This window comes from Bos taurus, chromosome 12, assembly GCF_002263795.3.
Source record: "Bos taurus isolate L1 Dominette 01449 registration number 42190680 breed Hereford chromosome 12, ARS-UCD2.0, whole genome shotgun sequence".
Taxonomy (NCBI): Eukaryota; Metazoa; Chordata; class Mammalia; order Artiodactyla; family Bovidae; genus Bos; species Bos taurus.
This window is the reverse complement of record NC_037339.1, coordinates 36,299,025-36,322,396: the sequence shown is the minus strand read 5'-3', so window position 1 is coordinate 36,322,396 and position 23,372 is coordinate 36,299,025. Positions and strand designations below refer to the sequence as shown.

Sequence of the window (23,372 nt, the reverse complement as noted above, 5' to 3'; positions counted from 1 at the left end):
ATTCACAGCCCTGCAGAGTCAGGCTACCTTGAACATTTCTGGAAACAAACATGCTCAAGAAGTGCCCAATTTCTTTTAAATACCACAGCAAATTCCCAACTAACATCCTAGCTAATGCTATATATTGTTTGATTTTAAAGAAAATTTAAAGAGTAAGATCTAGATATTGACACCAAATAAATAAAAGCCGGTAAGATTAAAAATAGATATTTTATAAGCAAAAGAGATTTGCCTTCAAACATTTTTTTTCAAGATTCAAAAGATTTATTTGGAAAACTCGGCACAAGACAAAGATATCCTTAATATTCCTCCTGAGAATATCTGAATATTCAGAATCTGTATGAAATGTAGACAGCAACTCTGATTTCACAGGACATCAATGGTGCATACAGGTGTAATCCCCACACCCGCCCTCCCCCACTTGCTACTCTGTCTGCCCCTTACTGACATCAGTTTTCACTAAGCTCCTATTTCAGGGCAACTTGCACAAATGAAAATCATTGTCATTTGTAAATGGCTGGGGTTAGTTAAAGCAATCCAAGTATTACCGTTACAGCAAAGTTTAATAAAACTGTAAGAGAATACCACTAATAACAGTTTAAAATTATCCAAGATGATTTCTTTATTGAGATTAACTACACAAAATTCACAGTACTGTGGCATACTTATATTTAGCTAAAGTCACAAACACATTTGAACATTCACAATGATGAGTATCATCATTACCATTCTAATCTACAAAGCTTATGAATAAAGAAAAATACAAAAACTTCAAGTATTTAAAAAAAAATTTAAAGTCTAAATACAATAACAATAAAACTTTTCTTCTAGGTAACAGGTAAAAGTTATTTTTCTCCTCTAAACAGTCATGAACGAAAGACTGTTTAGTATCTACGACGCTTGTTAGGGCCTTCAAAGTTGGCCCCTTGGCTCCCTCTACCAAAACCACCAGGACCACCACTAACAGGACCTACGCCACTCATCGGTGCTTGAGGGGTTTCAGAACCTGTTCTACTACCCATAGGTGATCCCATCTGAGACGGTGGTCCTTGCGGAAATCTATCATTGTGCTAGAATACCACATAACAAATGTGAAGTCCATTTGGAACACGCCAAATATAAGTGACAAGAAAAATTGGCACAATCCCAAGTGGTGGTGTCATGAAGTTCAGCAGAAAGTCCAGCAGAATCAGGATCACACATAGAAGGAAGAAAGGAGCAATTTAATTAGTTACTATGTTTTAAAAATAAAAAATAAAAGAAGCATCTGAATGAAGAGTTACATTTTGCTAATGCTATGCCCCAATTTCATGAAAAACGAACTGATTTTACAAAGTGAATGCCATCTTAAACTTAGTTATTATTTTACTGTTCTGATCTCTCTTTTTATTTGTATTTATTTTTCGCTTGGCCATGCTGTATGTGGCTTGTGGGACCTTAGTTCCCTGACCAGGGAATGAACCCAGGATCACAGCAGTGAAACCACACAGTCCTAAATACAGACTGCCAGGGAACTCCCTCTCTTTCATTAAAGTTTATACTGCATGTAACAGTTCAATTAATAAACGTACTGTGTTTTAAAAATCAGAGACAAAACTGGGGAGCAGCATCACATTGTTTGAAGAAGTACTGGGTTGGCCAAAAAAGTTCATTCAGGTTTTTCTGTGCCATCTTATGGAAAAACTCCAACCAACTTTTTGGCCAACACAGTAAATATTATAAAAATTTCAACAGTAATGCATTTAACATAGAAAGTATAAATAAACACAGTTATAATTTCAGCATGAAAACTTTCAAGGAAGGTGCTTTTCTGTAAAGACTATTACTGGGGAAATAGTTTTTAGAAGTCAACAAAAGGCAGAATTAAACATGAATTATGTATTCTGAAAAACTTCACAGTAATAACTACATATCATAATTGCAAAGGTTGAACAGAACTCCCTATAAGCAGTAGTAAAATACCACTGTGAAAAAGACTAAGAGGGACATTTAAATAAATGTTACCATTTCTGTGTGAGGTAGGTAAAAGCAGACCAGTTACTTTTACTAAGTCTCTGCTGATTACATGCTACACAAAACTTTAACCAAAGTATTTTTACAAGTTTTTACTAGCTCTCAGACACTTTACTACGAAATAAGCCTCCACTGAAGGACACAGGTACACTGATCAGTATGTAACACCGGATCTGATCACAGTCAGTATTATGTTACTTCCTCGGTATCTGTGTAGATACTCATTTAAAAAGCCTGTTGGCATATCCAGTTTGTCCAAATTCTTAAAGGACTATATTTAAAGTAAATAAAATTTAAAATAGAATAGTGCATCCATCGGTTCTAAGACCCATATTCACTGCTTGTGTCTCTGAGATCAAGAGGGTTTAGAGCTGATGGCAGGTCTGAGTCTTAACAGCAATACCTTCTCTTTCTCAGCAGTAATGGTATCTTCTATTCCAGAACTGAGCTTCCTTTCCCAAATACACAGTCAACTAATTTCCCCTTTCTTAATGTTACTTAGGACAACCATTAACAAAAACCAAATAAGAAAATGTTTTACCAATATAAAGTCTCATTTAAATAGTGACAGACTTTAAGGGAAAAGAAAATGGTATGAGTCTTGTCACTGATACTTAAAATATGAAGTACAACTGAAAAACATTTTTATAATATGTAACCCAGGCAAAGATATCTTCACACTCTCAAACCAAGATATGAAATTGCCTAAATTTAGTAGTAAATGTAACTGAAATTTCTAAGTCTATTTAGTGAGAATGCAATATCAATATGTTTAAAATATACTTTAAAACTTTAATGAAAATTTTTTTACAGTTAAATTCTCTGAAATTACTCATAAGTGATTTTTTTTTAAAAAGACAGAAAACTGTGTTTTCATACATATTGGGGCTTCGTACCTCACCAAAGGTAAGGAATTCAGAGGAAAAGAACACAATCACAAAATACTAGAATGTACGCTGAATGGTGGTAAGAGGTGTATACAAATGAAAATCACTGTAAAATGACTGTAATTAACATATACATCTGCCATACACTCATATACAAAAGCATGCCGTGGATCATAATCCTAACTCTTGAGATAATAAAAAATTGCCTCTCATAAATCAACATCTAAGTTCATAATATTATCTTTTCTTCATTGGACACTGATCTTTACTGACAAAACAAATGATGCCAAATTATGTTAAGTGTGAAGTTACCTTTGGGGCAGAAGTAAATACTACTGATATAATCACAATAATGCGCATGATACATTACCACTGCTCCATTATCTGGCATCATTGGAGTTCCCATATTTGCAGCTCCTTCTGGCCCCATGGCAGGACCAGGACCCATTGGCGGGCCAGGAATAGTTCCTCTGTTGTTCATATTCATACCCATCATTGCAGGAGGACCTTGGTTACCAGCAGGTGCTGGGCTAAACGCATCTACGCAAAACAATCTATACTTAGAGCTGTCCTATCTTAGTTGAGTAAACATTTAAAATTTAACAATACTTAGGCAATCTATATAACAAGAATATTATCAAAATCATTTTACTTCCTTAAGAATGGAACACTCAATTATTGACTCTGATAGAGCACTACATTTGCTAAACAAATGTACATATAACAAATGAGAAAACTATCAATTATTTTATGTCTGAGACTATCAAAGCTTGAAAAGTTTTCTTTAAAACATCAGTATTATTTGCTGCAGTCTGCTTTTTAACCTAATTAATACTCCCTTATGAGTGAAGAAAGTATGACATCTCTCTATCAGTTTAAATTAACAGCAAAGGATTAGCACTTACAAAACCACTTAATTTTCTTATAGTCATGACTAAAAATACTGGCATGTAAACTATATTAAATTGTGATGGAAGAAACCACACCCTCATATATAGGTATATATGTGTGTGTATATGTATATATAATGTAGGTATGTGTGTGTGTGTACATTATATATATACATATATACATACATATATAACACCCCACTCCAGTACTCTTGCCTGGAAAATCCCACGGGCAGAGGAGCCTGGTAGGCTGCAGTCCATGGGGTGGCTATGAGTCGGACACGAACTGAGCGACTTCACTTTCACTTTTCACTTTCATGCATTGGAGAAGGAGATAGCAGCCCACTCCAGTGTTCTTGCCTGGAGAATCCCAGGGACGGGGGAGCCTGGTGGGCTGCCGTCTCTGGGGTCACACAGAGTTGGGACACGACTGAAGCGACTTAGCAGCAGCAGCATATATATAAAGTTGACTGTAAACAAACTGACTTTTACATAGTTACTGAACGCCTCCCAAAATTACAGGAGGTACTTGTTAACTTTATATAGAAATATACAATAGAAACAAACTAAAAAATTGAAATGATTCATCATGACAAAACTTTTTTCTAAAAGCAAATGCAACCAAATACAGATAAAATATTGATACAGCTATTTGAATTTTTTTTGAAATACTGAATAAAGAAATTCTGGAAATGAGAACAATCGGATACCTCAAGTTTTTTTTTCACCAAGACATCCATCCACCTGCCTCATGTTAACTACAATAATGTTTAAGCTGTAATACAACATTTATAATGACTTCAAATACATTTTTAGGTATCCTCTTGTAACTTTTTAAACTTTTAAACTAGTTATACTTGTTTATTATTAAAAATTCATGACAAAGACTGAATTTTCTTCTAGTATTAGCTAATTTCATGACATTCAGAACTCAATTTCTCAAAAACACATTATAATAGGAGTGGAACTTGTCATTCAAATTCACAATTCAGTATCCAATGAAGCTCAACTTTGCACAAGGCCGAGTACAGGAGCAGCTGAGGGAGGAAGTCTGACTTCCTGTTGTCCTGGCAACATACTCTGCGGCTCCTTCTGAACCCAATCCCCAGACCCCAGCCACTTCCTGGAAAGGAAGTAGTTCCTTACTCCCAAAAAGTTCTCACTAGTAAATCTACACTTGAACTACCCAACAATGTTTCTATTCCCTTAGGATAGCTACAAATAAAATTTTTTACTGCTGCTGCTGCTAAGTCACTTCAGTCGTGTCGGACTCTATGCGACCCCATAGACGTCGGTTCTATGCGACCCCATAGACGGCAGCCCACCAGGCTCCCCCGTCCCTGGGATTCTCCAGGCAAGAACACTGGAGTGGCTTGCCATTTCCTTCTCCTAAACTTCTACAACTTTTCCCACAAGCAAAATGATTAAGGGCAGAGGCATGATCCAGGAGGAATCCTACCTCAACTTTCCCCAAAAAGAACAGATCAAGGATTAGGGTTTTGTTTTTTTTTTCTTTTAATTAAACATAATTATCACACCTAACTTCTAAGATACAATATAACTATACAAGTATGTGTATAATAAAAGACAAATATTTTCAAATATCAACAGTTGAAGTACTCTTATTTTTAGTAATTATGTTCTTCTACCAGATGGCTGTAATTAGACTAAATGTAAAGATCTAATAAGGAATGTTAGAATTATCTGGTCCCCTGAAAAGCAATTTTATAAACTGTGTTCTACGTGGAGTACACCAGAAAACCTACTGTCACATATCATCTATGTAACTGGAGAGAATACGACAATTTACCAACTGAACAGTGACAATCAACTGCATGATAAAGACTTAAAAGTCATAACTCTCACTTTGAGGATAAACTCTCACTTTGAATAAAATGTAAAAAGGAGAAAATTAAATGGAGTGGATGTTAGGGGAGCTAACTAAGTGTTCAAACAAGGTTCTTTAGTGAATAAACTGCCATCAAAACTTTTAAATCTCTTAAATTCCTAACTAAATAAGAAATCTAAAGGTATATTCTCCCATTTCTTCTAATAAAGTTGCTCATCAAGTCAGACTGTTTTCATGGTCCCTAAAACATCAGAAATATTTCAAGTTTGGTTCCGATGTTAATGGACAATCTAACAATTATAGTGGCATTTCAAACTACCTGTAAATGGCATTTCAAACAACCTCACACTGAAAATCCTTAAATCCACCTGGATTATATTATACACCAGCCCACAATTCACTCTGAAAATGATATAAACACTCAACTACTTGTACATCACTATACCCTCAACTGTACTACCTGATTTAAAACTTCTCATGTACTCTTGGTTCTCTGATTTTTTTTCATGTACCACTGTACTACAATTGTACTACACAATTAAGTTCTTTGAGTTAAGGGCCATGTTTTGTGCTTCGTCTGCATCTCAGAGATGGTCAATAACCACTTTTTTGCAGGTAAGAAAAGTGACAAAAGTAAACAGCATTTGTCTTAAATGATTTAGATTAGCTAATTGGCAAATGGCAATAAACTGGCATGGTGGGAAGTGGTCGGTCATGAAAAATGCTCGACCTACATATTAGATGCTTTCAGATTTCTTATTCCACACACCGTGCATACATTCTAAGCACAATGTGGATCTCCTCACTGGGAGTGCACTTGACGCACTGGAGTGTTCAGGTGATGTAATCCTTGCAACAATATGTACACTTGACTTATGTAGATTTAACCTCAGCTTCTGTGAAACTCTTATAAAACTTATTTATCTAAATCTCGAAGGTGTGACAGTTAAAATTTAATAAAACTTATGAAAACATGCCACTTATGTTTCTCTTAGCTTATTTACTTAGTATTGCTCCCCTGACCACCTGGGTAGACAAGCAATCAATATTAAAGTGCTACTATGAACATTTTCTTAAAAACTTCACATCAATTCTAAAGATATACATGAGCTTAAATATGTAAGACATATCTCATTTACTTGACAAGTCACACATGTCTCCAAACAGTGCATTTCTGTGTACGATACTGTGGGCTAGTGCAAAAGAAGTTAAACATTCAGTAAAATAAATAAAAATAGCTTCAAAGTTATGCAAAATGTTATGTTAAAATAGAAATATATAAAATACTCTCAAAAAGTTTAAAGACACTATAACTCAGAAGCTAGCAAAATTCCAACACCAAAAAAATTGCAGGGCATGAAGTTTGATTTTTAAAAGTACATCATTGCTGTATTATATCATGTGATGACTACAAGTTTCAGGTTGTTAATCAAAACCTGTTTACAGGTTTCTTTCGTTGCATCTATTAAAACATAATACATCTTTTAGCCTTCGAATAAACAAAATAAAATTGTTCTTCCTAGCACGTACTTTAAATATACTGATTTTTTTCTCAGTTTAATAAATGTAGGAAATTTCACCACTTACAAATGTTGGTTCCAAATTTTTGTTACTGACATACCACAAATAGCATGTATAGTTCCCTGAAAAATGACAAGTAAGTGACAGAAGCCTGTGCTTCAAATCCCTACCTCCCATGTTTATTGCTCCACGGGGACCCATATCACCCATTCTCATTTCCTGTTCTCTCTGTAAGTAAACATAGTTGTCACAGTCAACCTATCGATCTTAGGACTTAACATTTCCCATCTAAAATTAAAAAGAAAAAGATAAATTGGGACATAATGTTCCATTAAAATTTTAAATTTCCAACATCATTTACTTAATAAGAACACTGAAAAGAAACCACTCTCACAGCCTTAATTAAACATATTACAAATGCTTAGGGCATCCAATTTATACTTCTATATATTACCAGTGAGTAATACATAAAATCTATTACATGACATTTTTAATATTATTCTTCCAAGAGATCATAGACACATGCCTAGAGTCTAGAAGAAGAAAAATCTAGTAATAACAACCAAGAAGACCAATTATTTCTCCCACCTAGGTCTCTAAAGTCTTAAAACAGAAATGACCATTACCGCTTTCACATTCAAATGTATTCAAACACACAACACAGCTGTGGGGCACTAAGCCAAAAATAAGGTTATAGACAATTTTCATTTTTGCAATATAATTCACCTTTGCATTTTTCTTCAAGTCCTCTGGCATTATTTCACCAGGTCTTTCAGATATACCATAAACCCTCCACTACATACAAGCAATTATTGAAAGCTCAACATAATATTGCTTCCTTTATCTGAACAAGAATTTTTTTAGAAACTGAAATAAAGTGTTATCACACAGTCATCAAGTTCTGAAACAAAATGCTCTTGAGGTTACCTATGACATAAAAGGCCACACAAATGTACAAAACATTTTAAGTTTCAGTACAAAAACTAGTCCTTAAAAACTCATTTACCAACAGTTACATAGAACTAACTTCAGTGAAATCTCTAGGTGAAATAACCCAACATATTGTAATTGAAATTTACACTATTATTTAATGATCTTTTCCAATACCAAACAAGTGTTACAAGTAGCAATCATAAAAAAATTCCAAGTGATGTCTAAATCTAAAAAAAGCCTAATTTTTCTATTTTCAAAAGCAGTTTTATTACAACGAGTTGGTTTTAAAATACTAGTGAAAAGTACCTATAAAGCTAGAAATGAAGGAAATAAAAAGCCTATAAACGGAGAAAAACCACTAAGCAGCAAGTCAACTGCCCATCTAACCTAATGGAGGTACCTCTAAAGCTAACCCATAAGGAAGCTACGACATGAGAAAAACACCACTTATGTAACAGTTCCATGAAGAAATGTTTCTCGTTGCCCAGAAAATCTGAATACCAAAGCTTTCTCAAAGTTAACGTTTAACTTTCCAAAAAATAAATTTGTTTCATCATAAAACATTTGACTATTAACAGATAGTATTACTGACCAGCAAGAAAGCTAGACTATTTTATAAAACTGATTACCAATGAAGTCATGTAATTCTGAAATTATAGGGAAAATATTATTCTATAATCATACTTCACACTATTATCAATAAATTAAGCCAAGCTCTCATTTCCTCAGTAGTAGAGCCTAGTGATAACGTGTGGACTCTTTCAGCAAACCCAAAATCTTTAACGTTATTATTTACAGAAGATACGTCTCACAAAGAGCTGGCTGCACTCCAGTACCAAAGTAAAATAAAATACATGGATTTTATGGTCCCAACATGTTGGAGGGAACAAAGGTTTAACTTAGGTTTTTACTTTTGATTTGCCTTAACTATGAAAGACTAGGTAGGCAATAGCTAATCACTGACAGAAAGTAATTATTAGTCTCACCGTTTGAGACTTCAATTTTCAAATCCCCCTATGTATTCCAACACCCATACTCAATGCCTGCAATTCATGGTGGGGCATCAGAGAATCCTTTTTATTGTTTAAGCCTCTTTATGATTTCAGCTTTACCTTTCACCTTCTGAAATAGTAGTGTTTAGTTTTATCATTCATAAAGTACTTTTTAAAAAAACATATTGTATTAGTCTATTTCCTTCATTAACAGAGTTTTGCAGAAAGCATATTAACATACTGAAGAGATCTATGGTTTTAAGTCAACTATTCAACAGTGGCCGAAACAGTCCCCTTTTGATGCTCTGTTATAAACTATTTCCAGTTTTAAAATATCTTTAAATGAGACAATCAGAATGTCATAACATTCTAAGGTAGCAGATCATTGGATTATAGTAACAATTCATGCTATTACACCATTTTTCACTAAAAATGCATAATTTGTTAATATTTCCCTAAAGGAAACTTCTGAGTACTATTTTACATATCTATAATCACAATATTAAGAAAAGAGATAATACAGATGACAGATCAATTTTTAACTAATTTAGAAAAAGCAAAAATTTTAGCTCCCTAGTTGTATTTTAAGGTTATTGTAACTTTCTATAAACCCATTGCTACATACTTCCAGTAAAATGCAAGAGGCAGATATAATATTTAAGGGTAGTGTTATCAGAAGAAATTAAGACAGTCCTTCTCATAACTTGATATATTGAGTATCAATAAGGAGAAATCACTTGAAGTTCACTATAACTATATACCCACCCAAAAACAATACATAAGACCCTCAACTGCTCCTGCAAATCCTTCTAATATATTTTAAATTGGAACTGATACAATAATATGTGTGATATTTTTATAATACAAATTTTAATGACATTATTACTTAACCAAAATTATTGTGGTTTAACAGGCAACAATTTATATGTAAACAAAATCTCAAAAGACTGCAGCGCTATATAAAAGGAGAAAACTAAGATGACAGTTTTAATTAATTCAACAAATCCTCACAGCAACCCTATGAAGTAAGATCGAATGTTATCCTATTTTAGAGATGATAAACCTAAGGCCCAGCATTGTTCAATAACTTATGCAGGGTCATACGTGTAGCAAAGTGATTGAGCTGACCTATAAAAATCTGCCCAAATAAGAGTTCATGGAATTATCTTCTTCACATTCTTCAAGAATCTTATTAAAGACTAACAAAAAGCAATGGTTTTTAATATGTTTTTACCATATTAAGAAGGTGTTCCTTTCAATTATAAGAATTATGCATATGTATTTTTGAAAACTGGTTAGTGAAACATGCTTAAATACACAGTTGACCAAAAACAAAAGAAAAGTACAACTGATCCCAGAGCCACATTGTATCAGAGCAACAGTTCATCAACACAAAGTTCTCAAGATGTGGTTCATGGAGTGAAAAGAATCTCCCAAGACGCGCCCAAGATGTGCACGACCTCAAAGCTACTTCACAGAACACAGTTCTAACATTGTTTTATCTGGGCTTTCCACTGAGACACTCTAGGGCACGGTGCAAGAGCAATGGTAAGCAAAAATCCTAGTGTTAAGAGCACAAAGCAAGGCATCTGCACTCAATTTTTACTAGCAATCACTGTACTCTTCACATTACAATTGCAGTTAAATAACTTCAGTCACGGCTGCCTGGGCCAGAGCACCTGGAAAAGACTAAAGATTAGATTGTAAGAAAAGAAAATATAGAAGCCACATTTCAAACACCTGTACTTTATTTTCATTCGTTGTGGCTGAGTCAAGGCATATGGGATCTTAGTTCCCCAATGCAAGCGTGGAGTCTTAATCCCTGGACCACGAGGAATGTCCTTAAAGACCTGCTGTACAACATGGGTCTGAAATAGCTATCAGTTTGTTTCACAAAGCATCTCTGAATTGTGTGCAGTTACTTAGTTGAGTAGGTCAGAACCCTGTCATGAGACAGGTGAAAGGGAAAAAACCCAGTCACAGTATTTTCTCTAGCAACAAATGAGATGTGGTGATCAGGGCAAATGAAGCCTATCAAATGGGTTACATCAGTCAAAAGACAATTCTGACCGGGCTTCAGAGATGCAGCACATCAGTTTTTGAAAAACAGGTGTCGAATTTATGTGGAAGGGAAAGCAGACTATGGCGAATATATGGATGAAAGAAATGTGAGACGACAAGCAACGACAATTACAGCTAATGTTAAATTTCTAGGTGACCAGACAAAAGACAAGGCATAGAATGCATGATTCTTCTTTGGCCATTGTGTGGTACAGTCTTACTTCCAAATCATGACAAACAGTATTTACATTGTATAAGGACAAGAATTAAGATACTTTATATTAAAAAATAATAATTTCAGCTATGAACACCTGGATGAAATAGTAAAAAGGATTAATTTTATGAACTTTCTATCTTTAGGTACATGTCTTTAATTATTCTATGCAACAAAATAGATGTCTACATTAAGCATTTCTGCGGCATTCTGAAATAGGGTGGATATTTCAAGAAAACCACTTCTGTGACTGGGCTGCAGCTGAGTAAGACATTTTCTTGGAGCAAGATTATTACTTGAGACAGCATTTGACAGACAAGCAGATTACTGACCTGTGTAATTTCTTATAAGTGGATGGTATTAAGAAATGTGACTTGTTTTAATTTTGTATAACAAAATACATTAACATTTAGATAGTAGGTGAAACTCAAGGGATCACTATTTTTCTGTTTGGTACATTACAAACTCATGCACAGGAAAACAATCCACTCAAAGATAAGGTAGACGAATGGATTCTAATGCAAAAGAGTACTTTTAAGAAACTACTGCTTGTCAAGTTTCACTGCAGTATCAAACAAGAATATTTCAATTATCTGAAAAGGTTAAAATATATATACTTGTCTCCATTTACTTATCCATGTGAAACCAGGTTTCCTTCATGCTCTTTGACCAAAAGAGCAGTTTGCAATAGGTGGAATGCAAAAGCAAATATGGGAAGCCAGCTATTTTCTTATAAAGCCCAAAATTAAAGAAATTCACAAAGGAGTAAAACAATACCACTCTTCCACTACACAAAGTCGAGCACTAGAGAAATTTGCAAAAACTGTAAAATAAGGTCCCTCTTTCCACTACAACACATTTTCTTTTAAATGTCTCTTTAAATTTTTAATATAGCATTGATATAGTGTAATTAAAACCTTTTTGGGGTCCTCAATAATTTTTAATAGCTTTTAAAAAAGGTTTGAAACCAAAAAGCTTAAGGACCACTGCTTGTAAGTTCCTGTCAGTATTTACTCATGAAAAAGTAAAGTAGCAGAAAATTTGCCCTAATGTAAATTAACTAAACCAATATACCTTAATGTAGAACTAGACATTATTTTATGGAGAATATTGACTTTTTTCCTTAATACTTAATGTGCTAAAATATGTATATGAATGCCTAGGGTTTAGGAAACAGTAAACTAAACAAAAACTGACTTTACATAATTACCAGCTGGAATAACATTCTGCAAGCAATATGGTGTGTTCACCCAACACAATGATCAATCTAAGTACTCGTCTGAGTGAATATAGTCCCAACAGCTACTATCCTTCTCCTTTAATCCATCAAGTCCTTTCTCGGGTATATCTCTAAAGAAATATCTAAGGATCACGATGTGCTGTTTCAGTTCCATGTCTTAATAAAGAAAATGCTAAAAATCCTGAAATAAAACTCTAGAGAAATGTATAAGTTCTGGCAAGTAGCAATATTCAACCCATCATTAAATATTCCTAGAGTTTTCCCTAAAAATAAATTCTTGTAGCATGTGGAAATGTATCTTTTCACTAGAGAAGTTTACATAACAAGAATAACTAGACTGTTAGAGAGTCAGACTTTCATTAGAGAAGACAAACTGTCAGCATCTAGAAATATTAGGGAATAAACATATTTATAAACAAGAAAGCAACAGAAATCAATTACGTAAAATATTTTTTAAAAAACAGGTATAAAGAAAAATAAAATCACAAAAAAAGGTAGGCCACTTTGCCAAGAAATTATCCACTCATTTAAAAAGCGTTATTAAAAGGTGTGCATCAAGAAAGTAATCTTCTAATAAACTAAAATAGGAAATAAGAAATGTTCCTATTAATAGAACTCAAATAACAGCATGCAAACCTTCCAACATAACCAACAGAGAAAGGCATGGAAGACTTAACACTCTAAATTCAAGTAATAAAAAACAGCGTTTTCCAAGACATTTATATCATTCACTGCTATATGGGGAGGGGGGAAGATATTTTAACATAAGACAACTATTAAAATATAAACTATACAGTATGTTTTCTGTTCAATTCGAATGCATGCATTCCAAAGTATCTACACCCATGAGTATGGAGGAAACATTCCTCAGTTTATGACTGCCAGAGTGAACCATTAATTCACACTTCATTAGGGAACCACAAAGAAACAGTTATCAGAACACATCTATTAGAATATCCAAAATCCTTAACAGTGACAACAGGAAATGCAGGTGAGGTCGTGGAGAAACAGGAATTCTCATTCTTTGCTGGTGGGAATGCAAAACAGTATGTCCACTTTAGAAGACAATTTTAACAGGTTTTTGGTGTGTGTGTGTTTTTTTTTTTTTTTTTTAACAAAACTAAGCCTCCTCTTGACATATGATCCAGCAATCATACTCATTATTTACCCAAAAGTATCAAAAACCTATGTCCACACAAAAACCTGCATACAAATACGTATAACAGTATTATTCCTAACTGCCAAACAAGATGTCCTTCATTTGGTGACTGGATAAACTGTGGTACATCTGGGTAACGGATTATTATTCAGTGTTAAAAAGAAATGAGCTATCAAGCCATGAAAAAACAGAGGAGGAACCTACTTAAATGTGGATTACTAAAAAGCCAAAATGAAAAGACTCTTCATTCCAACTATGTGACATGCTGAAAAAGGCAAAAATATGGACACAAGAAGGGAATCAGTGGTTGCCAGGAATTATGAGGAGGGAGAAATACTAGGTGGAGCACAAAGGATGTTTAAGGGCAATGAAATTAATTATTCTGTGTGGGTATGTGTCATCACACATTTGTCAAAACCCAAGAATGTGCTGCAACACATATAAACTATGAACTTTTGGTGATAAGAATGTGTTAGTGAAGGTTCACCTGCTGTAACAAGTAGAGAAAGAGATCTCCGTGTGCTGCAGGGATCTAATGTAAGGGAATCTGACAGTGAGGAGTCTGTAGGCATGTGGGGTGAAGGGAACATATTTTTTATCTAAAAAAATAAGTTTACTTTTTTAAAACTTTAACTGTTTCTCTTTGAATAAATTTTATCTTAACTTACATCAAGTTTTAGTCATGAACTTGTTAAATACTGAATCAGAAACAGAAGGAACCCCAAATACAAGTAGGGGATTTTATTCTTACCTTACTGTATTCATTAACCCAAACAGATGTGTCTCTTAAACTACATTCACTCAACAGTGCATTTCTAAAGCCTGGTTCAGGTAACTTAGTAGACATAATGTTTGGAAGTCACTGTCAAATTCAACTAAGTAGCAAACTTAATTGCTACTTGTTAATACATAGGATGACTCTAATTGAAAATGAATTAAGTGTAACTACATATAATCTAGCCATACCCATCAAGAGATAGAAGGGAATAAATATTTTAAAGAAATTAATTTTTAAATAAATTTTTATTGAGAGGAGAATTTTATTTCTAACCTGTATATCTAAGGGACATTTTCAAGATCACTCTTTTCAACTGTCATGGAAAATTCCATTTGAAAAGCTGCTTTAAAGAACTGAAATTAATTAGGGGTATATAATTATTCCTCAAATTTAGTTATTTTATCTCAAATGCTTAAAGAAATCAGCAATCTGGATATCAACTACAACACATACATAATACTTTTAATTGTATCTTACCAATGTACATATAATACAGGTGACTGGTTTGCATTTCTTTACCTATAACTTCTTACCCAGTACACTTCCATATCAAAATCAAAACAATTATCATGACTGGCCAGATCAAAGGATGAAAGACGAAACAGAAGACCAAATATCAGCTGCAAGAGAAGCGATTTCAAGTCGGTCTCACCAACAGAAGAAAGCTAATAATAAAGCATAAGTGTTTCAATGTATGAAGAATTATGTATTTAGTAGATGAGAATAACTTTTTCTATTTGTGATAGACATAAAACAAGTTATCTTAGTAGTCTACCAGAAGATTAAAATCTTGACAAACTAGTTTCTAAGTAGTTAACTCAAAGCAAGAAACTCAATATACAGTAATATTTAAAAGTACTTAAATAATACCTAAATACAATTCAAGAAGTTACTTAAAATTTACATTTATAAGAGAAACTACTATACAAGCATTTAATTTTGTTTAAAAGCAAGATTTAGGGAAAGTAACAGCACACCAAATTAAGATGTTACATCTTGAGAATCACTACTTGTAGAATCACTATACAAATTTATAACCAAAAAAGACAGGATTTGAAATGTGGTTGTACAATGTAGTGGAGGGTATCACAAGACAACTAGGCAAACTTACCCATATACGTTCAAGAACTTGGAATTCTAAACAGAAGTCCATTTCACCAGCAGAGCATGCTTATAAACTCAAGGTTCCTGCTCCCTACCACTCAGTTCAGTTCAGTCGCTCAGTCGTGTCCGACTCTTTGTGACCCCATGAATTGCAGCACACCAGGCCTCCCTGTCCATCACCAACTCTCGGAGTTTGCCCAAACTCCATCGAGTTGGTGATGCCATCCAGCCATCTTATCCTCTGTTGTCCCTTTCACCTCCTGCCCCCCCAAATTCCTCCCAGCATCAGGGTCTTTTCCAATGAGTCAACTCTTCGCATGAGGTGGCCAAAGTACTGGAGTTTCAGCTTCAGCATCAGTCCTTCCAATGAACACCCAGGACTGATCTCCTTTAGGATGGACTGGTTGGATCTCTCTACCACTAGTAGTTAGTAATTACACAGGGATACTGACATTCACATTTATCTCATTTGATCTGGTAAAAAATTCTGACATTTCAGGTGATACTACAAAGCTTCAATACAAAGTACAGAATATACAAAATACTGATTGGCCTTAAAAAAATTTTTTTTACATAGCTATCTCGTAGGATAACTCCTGTAAGAGGTTCTAAATGTTATAAGAAGTCACAAGGGAGAAGTAACAAGTTTTTATGCCTTCATAAAATGTTTTGTTATGATTTCAAGCTACTTAATAATTGAACAAAATTCCTATTATTTACACTGCACATAGTGGACATTTCAAAATCTGTGTTCACTCTAGTTCACTTGTATTGGCAAATACAAGTAAGCTCTCTTCTCCAGCCTCTCTTAAAAAGATAAACATTAGCTAAAGTGCTTACCATTCTGAACCAAGTAAGATGAGAAGAACTTACCATTTCAAATATACCTACAACACAGCAGAATAATAAATCAATCACATTAGCTTTTAAAATACACCCAATATAGCCCCTCAACAGTGCAGAGACTACACACTCTTTCTCAAGAAGGCAAATTTCTCTAAACTTTCAGAACTTTTTTTAGCTGTGTCTCTTAACCTACTCTACATAGGTCCTGTGTACCTAAAATATTCTAAAATCCTCAAAGATGTGTGTGACCCTAGGCTTGATTTCTTTCTGTATCCTCTACAAAGCTCAGGACTATTATAAACACAGGAAAAACAGTGAACAAAATTTCCTTACTAAAGGAAATCTTCAGTCTTCCTGTAAGTCTAACAATCTTGAAGGGATATTCAAGTGGAATGCGCCTACTAAAAAGTTATAAGTGTGAAAACTAAGCATAGAAAATGGCTATTTTACTCTTCACTATGTGATACCATTATGAACACTACAAAAATACATCAACAGCTACGTCTCAATGCCACCTATGTTTCAAAACTACTGATGATGAACATCTGAGACTTGAGTATTCAATAAAAAATACTGAGGTTTGGTGGCTCTTAAAGAACACTCAAAACCATGTGATTGAGCTGCTTGCTGTAGTCTGAAGGACAACTATTTAACCCTCACAGTTTACATTTAAGTAACTATAACAAATACAAAACGACCGCAAAAAACTCGAGAGGTCAACTATTGAACAAAAATGTCAGAAAATAATTAGAAGGCAATATAAGTACTAAAAATCATATTAAAAATGATCCAGGATCACAGCTGGGGTGAATAGTCAGAGATTATATATGTGCTGAGCACACACATTCTCCATGAGGGAAAAAGGGATATGGTAGTTTCTGTGGAAAATAAGCCTCTTTGAGACTATAATGGAAGGTAAGGTCAAAGAAGTCATCTAATATGACACAGAGATAATTAAGTCTAACAAACTATTCTCTGATGAAGTGAAGTGTAGAATGTAGATGAAGTAAAGAATCAAACCACTTCCATCTGGATTCATTCAAAAGATTTCAAAATATGAATGATAAAACAGAGGGGGGAAAATGCTGTTCATAATCATAACAAGGGAACAAGGGTGACCACAAACACAACTTGATTTGCCGAAGATGGCTTATTGTATACCTGCTATTTAAAAAAAAAAAAAGAGAGAGAAAATTTTACCTAGTATCATATTCACTTGTCCTAGTCTGGATAAAAACTTAAAGTTTTCCCTACAAATAATTAGGTATTATTAAAATAAATAAATAAATCCTTTTGAGACATGATCAAAGAGTTAACAGCTGGTTAAAATGGTATTATATCTTCAACCCAAATTACACAAATCATTAAAATTCTAAAGATCATCTAGATTCTATGTTAGCTAACATTATAAAAATGTTATGTTTGCTTTTATTTGATTATAAAGTCTATGTACCATCCTAAAATATTCAGAAAAATTCTTCGCTCACTGTAATAAATCAATTAAATTATTTTAGTAAATAAATGAAACCATATTAACAACAAAAAATGGTCACAACTAGTGCATCCTATGAAAGACCACTGCAACAAACCTATTATCCATTTTAATTTTCACCATCAGGCCCAAACCATCAGAAGTGGGCTTCCATTATACCAGCAATCGGCAATGACCTTCCCACACCTAAATCTGACACCAAACCCTACACCAAATAACTCTTATTTCCATAGGATGATGAAAAGTGTCATCCTATGAAATGTGTCAGTTACTTAACCCTTCCAAAATAATGCAATTTTCTACTGCAATACAACCAAATCACTTGTTAGAACTAAATAATTTACTGAAAAAAAGAGAAGTAATAGCCATGAGAAAACCACCAAATTTTGGCAGCTTCTCTCAAAAACTCAAAAGCCATTTAAGAAAATGTATTTGGACCTACTCATTACTAAGTGACAAGTTGGCTCTGCCAGCACCTATTAATGAAACTTTATTACTGGCTAGAATTGCTGTTGAGTTTTATACAGGGAAAACGGGGGACTGTTTGGGGGGGGGGGGGGGAGGTTATAATTAAATCAAGTGATAATGATAAAGAGAAACAATAGCCACACAAGAAGCAGGAAGGGACTGGAATAAAATTAAACAAAGGCCAAATGTGGCAATCCGGATCAAAGGATTTGCCTCAACTGACTGAAAAAAAGAGACTTGACCACTCCAAGACATCAGCAATGTGGCTGTGACGCTGTATCGGCTCTTCCCATAACTTCTGCTCTGACTTATAACCATGACTACCAATGAACATTCAGGACACTAATCTGGATTCTTCAGAACCAAGAATCAAGGTTCTAGGATATGAGGCATTCTGCTCAATAGGCCTTCTAAAAACACTGGAAAAAAAAAAAAACAAATTAATAAAATTACATCTTAAATTACAAATTCTTTATGAGTTTCGTTAACATGGGGCATTTTTTATAGATTCCCTCCCCTAAATGAAAGGTTGTTGCTGAGCGGTGGAAGACGTCAGGATTCTCAGCCTCAGGAGGAGAGGAGGGGCCAGTGACGAGGTTGATCGCTCAGAGAGTTTGTGTGATAAGGTTTTGTTAAAGTATAAAAAAGATAGAGACAGCTTCTGACATAGACATCAGAAGCAGGCAGAAAGAGGACCCCCCCCCCCCACCAGTCTTTAGCCGGATGTTATATAGCTACTAACAGGATGTTAGAGAAAGGAAATGTCTCAAAACTCAAGAGACTGGCATCAGGCCCCTCACCCAAAACATGCATTTTGGGATGACATTGGCACAAGGTGAGTTGTCCTGGGCCACAAAACTATTGACATGAATCTTTAAGAAGGGCAGGTTTCCAAGCAAATACTAGTCTCATGAACATAGCTTAAGAGAACATTTGCATGAGTAAACCATACTGGTTTGTCAAGTCAGTTCTGAGTCTTAGGCAGAACCAACTTGAAGACAGAGTCTAGCTTAAGAAAAACATTTCCGTTAAGGTTCAAGAAAAGTTAAGTTCAGGTGGAACCAGGTGTCGTCATGGCAACACAGAATTTTAAAAGAAACCTCTTTTTAAATCTGTATAGAGAAGGGAAAAAAAATCTAACACTTGTAGTTTGTTTCTTCCTGCTGCTTAAGAGAGAGATAAAAAACGACACTTGCAGGCTATTTCCTCCATTTGGAGACCCCTGGCCTTCCTGCCTGTTACCCTCTCACAACTTTCAAACAGGCCAGAGATCACAGGTCAGCAAACTTTTTTGGGAAAGGACTGGATAGTATTTCAGGCTCTGCTGACCATACAGTCTTGACACAACATCAGAGTTATGTCACCACTAGTCAATGCTGCCATTCTGGGGCAAAGCAGCCATAAGCAAAACATAAACATGACTGCATTCCCATAAACAGGCAGCATTCAGATGTGGCCTGACTTACCCTAGTCTGCAGACCCCCAGTCAAATGAAATATTTTAAAAACAAAAAATTAATGTATCATTTGAGACAATACTCCCTTCCATATAAAGGATGAAAGTCCAACAAAAAGTTGCCACACCAAAAACCTACAGAGCACAATTCACACAGAAGGCTGTGCCATTTGTACTGTTAACTAGGTGAGCCCTATTTCCCATGCAGAATGAACCTAAGTTCTCACTTCACCCAAAGTCCCCAGGTTCCATAAAAAATTCAAGTAGTATCACTATATTCATCTCAATATATGTCTCATTTCAACATCTGGCCAGTGGTTTCTGACCTTCGCTAATGAAAATAAGTAACCCAAAGAGCTTTTTAAAATGCTGATTCCATGCAACCCAGTCCCATTGGACTCTATCTCAGGCACTTTTCTAAGTTCCACAGAAATGCTGCAAAGGTTGAAAATTACTGTATTTTCAACCAGTATGCTACCAATGGATAATCCATCAGAATCTACTAAAATCACAAAATGAATCAGTGAGTAGGATGGAGACCTGAGCACCCACCTTTTTTAAAAGCTCCCTGATTCCTTACTATGCATGATCAGAAATACTACCAAGAAGAGGCCTCTCTCTCTTAGCTGGGCTGCATCCCCTCACTGCTTGTGGCCTTGCTGTCCAATCCCAAGAGCTACAATGGACACCTCTGACTAAGGAACGGGGGTCAAATTACTGCCTTGGCATGTAATAAACATTCAGGTTTTTATGCATATGTTCAATTCTCCAGGGCTATTCCTACCTACTCAAAAAGGAATAAAAATTACATATATATATATATGAAAAAGATATGAAGCGCTATTCTTTTCTTTACTAAAACCCAAACATTAATATTGACCATGCCAGCCAAAGAAACTACTTAAGTTTTAAAACAAAGTAGCATCCAATCTCAGAGAAGGCAATGGCACCCCACTCCAGTACTCTTGCCTGGAAAATCCCATGGAAGGAGGAGCCTGGTAGGCTGCAGTCCATGGGGTGGCTAAGAGTCGGCACGATTGAGCAGCTTCACTTTCACTTTTCACTTTCATGCATTGGAGAAGGAAATGGCAACCCACTCCAGTGTTCTTGCCTGGAGAATCCCAGGGATGGGGGAGCCTGGTGGGCTGCCGTCTATGGGGTCGCACGGAGTCAGACATGACTGAAGTGACTTAGCAGCAGCAGCATCCGATCTAAGCACTGATCCAATTCTCCAAGTCGAAGTATTTTATAATTACATGATACCACTACTAAAGCCAGAAAGATATTTACATGTTTTATGACATCGTCGTTTTTCCAAGAATTACTCCAAGAAACTGCATTTTTAAAATATTCTAATTAAAATTTCCTCTTTACTCCAATCCAAGCTATATCCACAAATAAAGACTGGTACATACATAGCAGTACTTAAATTTTAAACTACTGAATCTACAAGCAGCAAAACAACCCAATTAAAAAAAAAAAACAATCATACAGATTCACAAATTCTTAATGTTAACTGAATAACTTCTGTGTTCAAAGCTGTAAAATTGTGATAAGTAGAAAATTTCAACCTAGAAATTGGTCTGTCTAGAAAATGGTCCCATTATACTGTAGTAAAAACAAACCTAAATGAAATTAAGGAACGGCATAAAAATATATACAGTGTTACAGGAGTCAAAAAAATATTATATTGCAGGAGTGAAAAATAACATGTTTAATTTATAATTACAAATGTATTATCAAAGAACATGACTTCCTCTAAGGAGAAATAAGGTATGAAATTAAAATGACAGCTTCTAATTGATGAAGAGTTGGCATATTCTTCAAACTCTTAAAAATATATTCCTATGCATGTTATAATATTATGATCAATTTGAAAGCTAACAAAGAAAAACATGATCAAACATAATAGGTCTTTTGCTACATTAAAAAATATATACTATTCAAGACAAAATAAGTATTTATTTTATACTCCGAAGCAGCTACTATTTGTTGTGTTGGAATATTCCTAACAGGAATATTAGAAAGGAGAGGTGGCATCTTAAAACAAACCAAGTAAACCTACATGACTTTTATTACTCAGGCAAGCTGAACACTTACCATGTGATTCCTCCCTTTACACTGAACAGGGAAATAAGAGAAGCACATAAGAGGGCCTAATTTCAAAGCTTTTAAAAACAAAAACAAACATTAAAATTGTTCAACAAATTTTTCCAGAGACAGTTTTGAAAGTAAATGAAGAATAACTGATGCAACAATGGCCTCGATGTTTTACTATTAACACAAACCACTTAAGACCAGTAAAGAGCTTTTGTTAATATTTCTTTAGTGCCTGATTAGCCTGATTAGTTTATACTAACAAGCATTATGAAGCTAGGAACCAAATAAAACTGAGACCAAAATGATGAAAAATTTATCTATTCATAGTTTCTTATCTCAGAAAAAACTAAAAATAGAATGAAGACTGTATTTTCCCCTACATATTAAATATCATTGCTACATACTATTTTAAATGATTCCTTTCCAAAAAAAATTAAGAACATACTAACTTTGGGGCCTAACATGACTATTAATTAAAAAGAAAAAATCACCAATTCCAGCCCACTGTTCAGTAAACTTTTTCTGTAAAGAGTCAAAGAGTAAGTCTTTTAGGTTTTAATGGTCACAAATACTGTTTAGTAGTCTTTTTTTTCCTTATCTATCAACCCTTTAAAAATGTAAACACCATTCTCAGCTCTGCAGTAGGGTGGTACAAAAATGGGTGGAGGTTCCAGGCTTCCTTTGCAGACCTCTACTCCACCCAAATTAATCCTATGATGCTTCAAATATGTAAAACATTCTTTTGGTAACTATTTAAAACTCTATGTTAAAATATTTAATCATCTAACTTTTCTGACAGCATAATCGTATCAAATAATAAATGAGCTACTTCTGAAATTCCACTAAACCTGCCATACTTTTAAATATCTAATTTATTTATTCTCAAAGTTCCCTGGCTATTACATCTTACCCACCATTAAAATGAATTTGAAACATTCCAATGTTTTAAGTATTTGCAGAATTTCAATTTTAAACTGTAGCAAGATTTCTAAATAGTTTTTGCATTAAAAGTGAAAACTATCTGTCCTTCATTAATTATGCCTACCACTTGGACATATTAAAAAATATTGATGTAGGTTTTTAAAAACTGTGAAATTTCAAAGAATCAGAGTTTGTAATCAAGCTTTCGATGTAGCCAACTTAAGTTTAACAGAACATAGTAATCATTTCCTTCTGGTCCCTTAATGACTTAAATCATTAGACACAGCTACATAGTTGCTCCAAGGACATAAAGTTCATGCCAGAAAAATTTTAAGAAAGCTAATCCCACCGGTTTAACTATAGACAAGCACTTTAGAAACTGATATACTGAGGTACACAGAAGAACTAGGAAGAATTTCCTAGTCATCAATGGAATGAAATAAAATTTC

General features: G+C 34.5%; 1 protein-coding gene across 8 annotated transcripts in view; it reads right to left on the bottom strand.

Moving 5' to 3' along the window:
- The window catches only part of PSPC1 (paraspeckle component 1), a 93,187-nt gene that overhangs the window by 41,786 nt on the left and 28,029 nt on the right, over positions 1-23,372 (bottom strand). The window contains exons 7-9 of one of the 8 annotated variants that reach the window (NM_001075277.1): positions 7,331-7,388; positions 3,271-3,440; positions 605-1,070 (exon numbers count right to left, since the gene is read on the bottom strand). The exons of 3 other annotated variants lie outside the window; for them this stretch is intronic. In NM_001075277.1, the coding sequence (NP_001068745.1) occupies positions 885-1,070; positions 3,271-3,440; positions 7,331-7,388 (414 nt within the window). In that variant the 3' untranslated portion in view covers positions 605-884. Of the gene's footprint in view, positions 1-604; positions 1,071-3,270; positions 3,441-7,330; positions 7,389-7,412; positions 7,449-14,057; positions 15,203-15,851; positions 22,024-23,372 lie in introns of those variants that run through there. 4 more of the 8 variants (XM_059891999.1, XM_059892001.1, XM_059891998.1 and 1 more) reach the window with 4 other exon arrangements.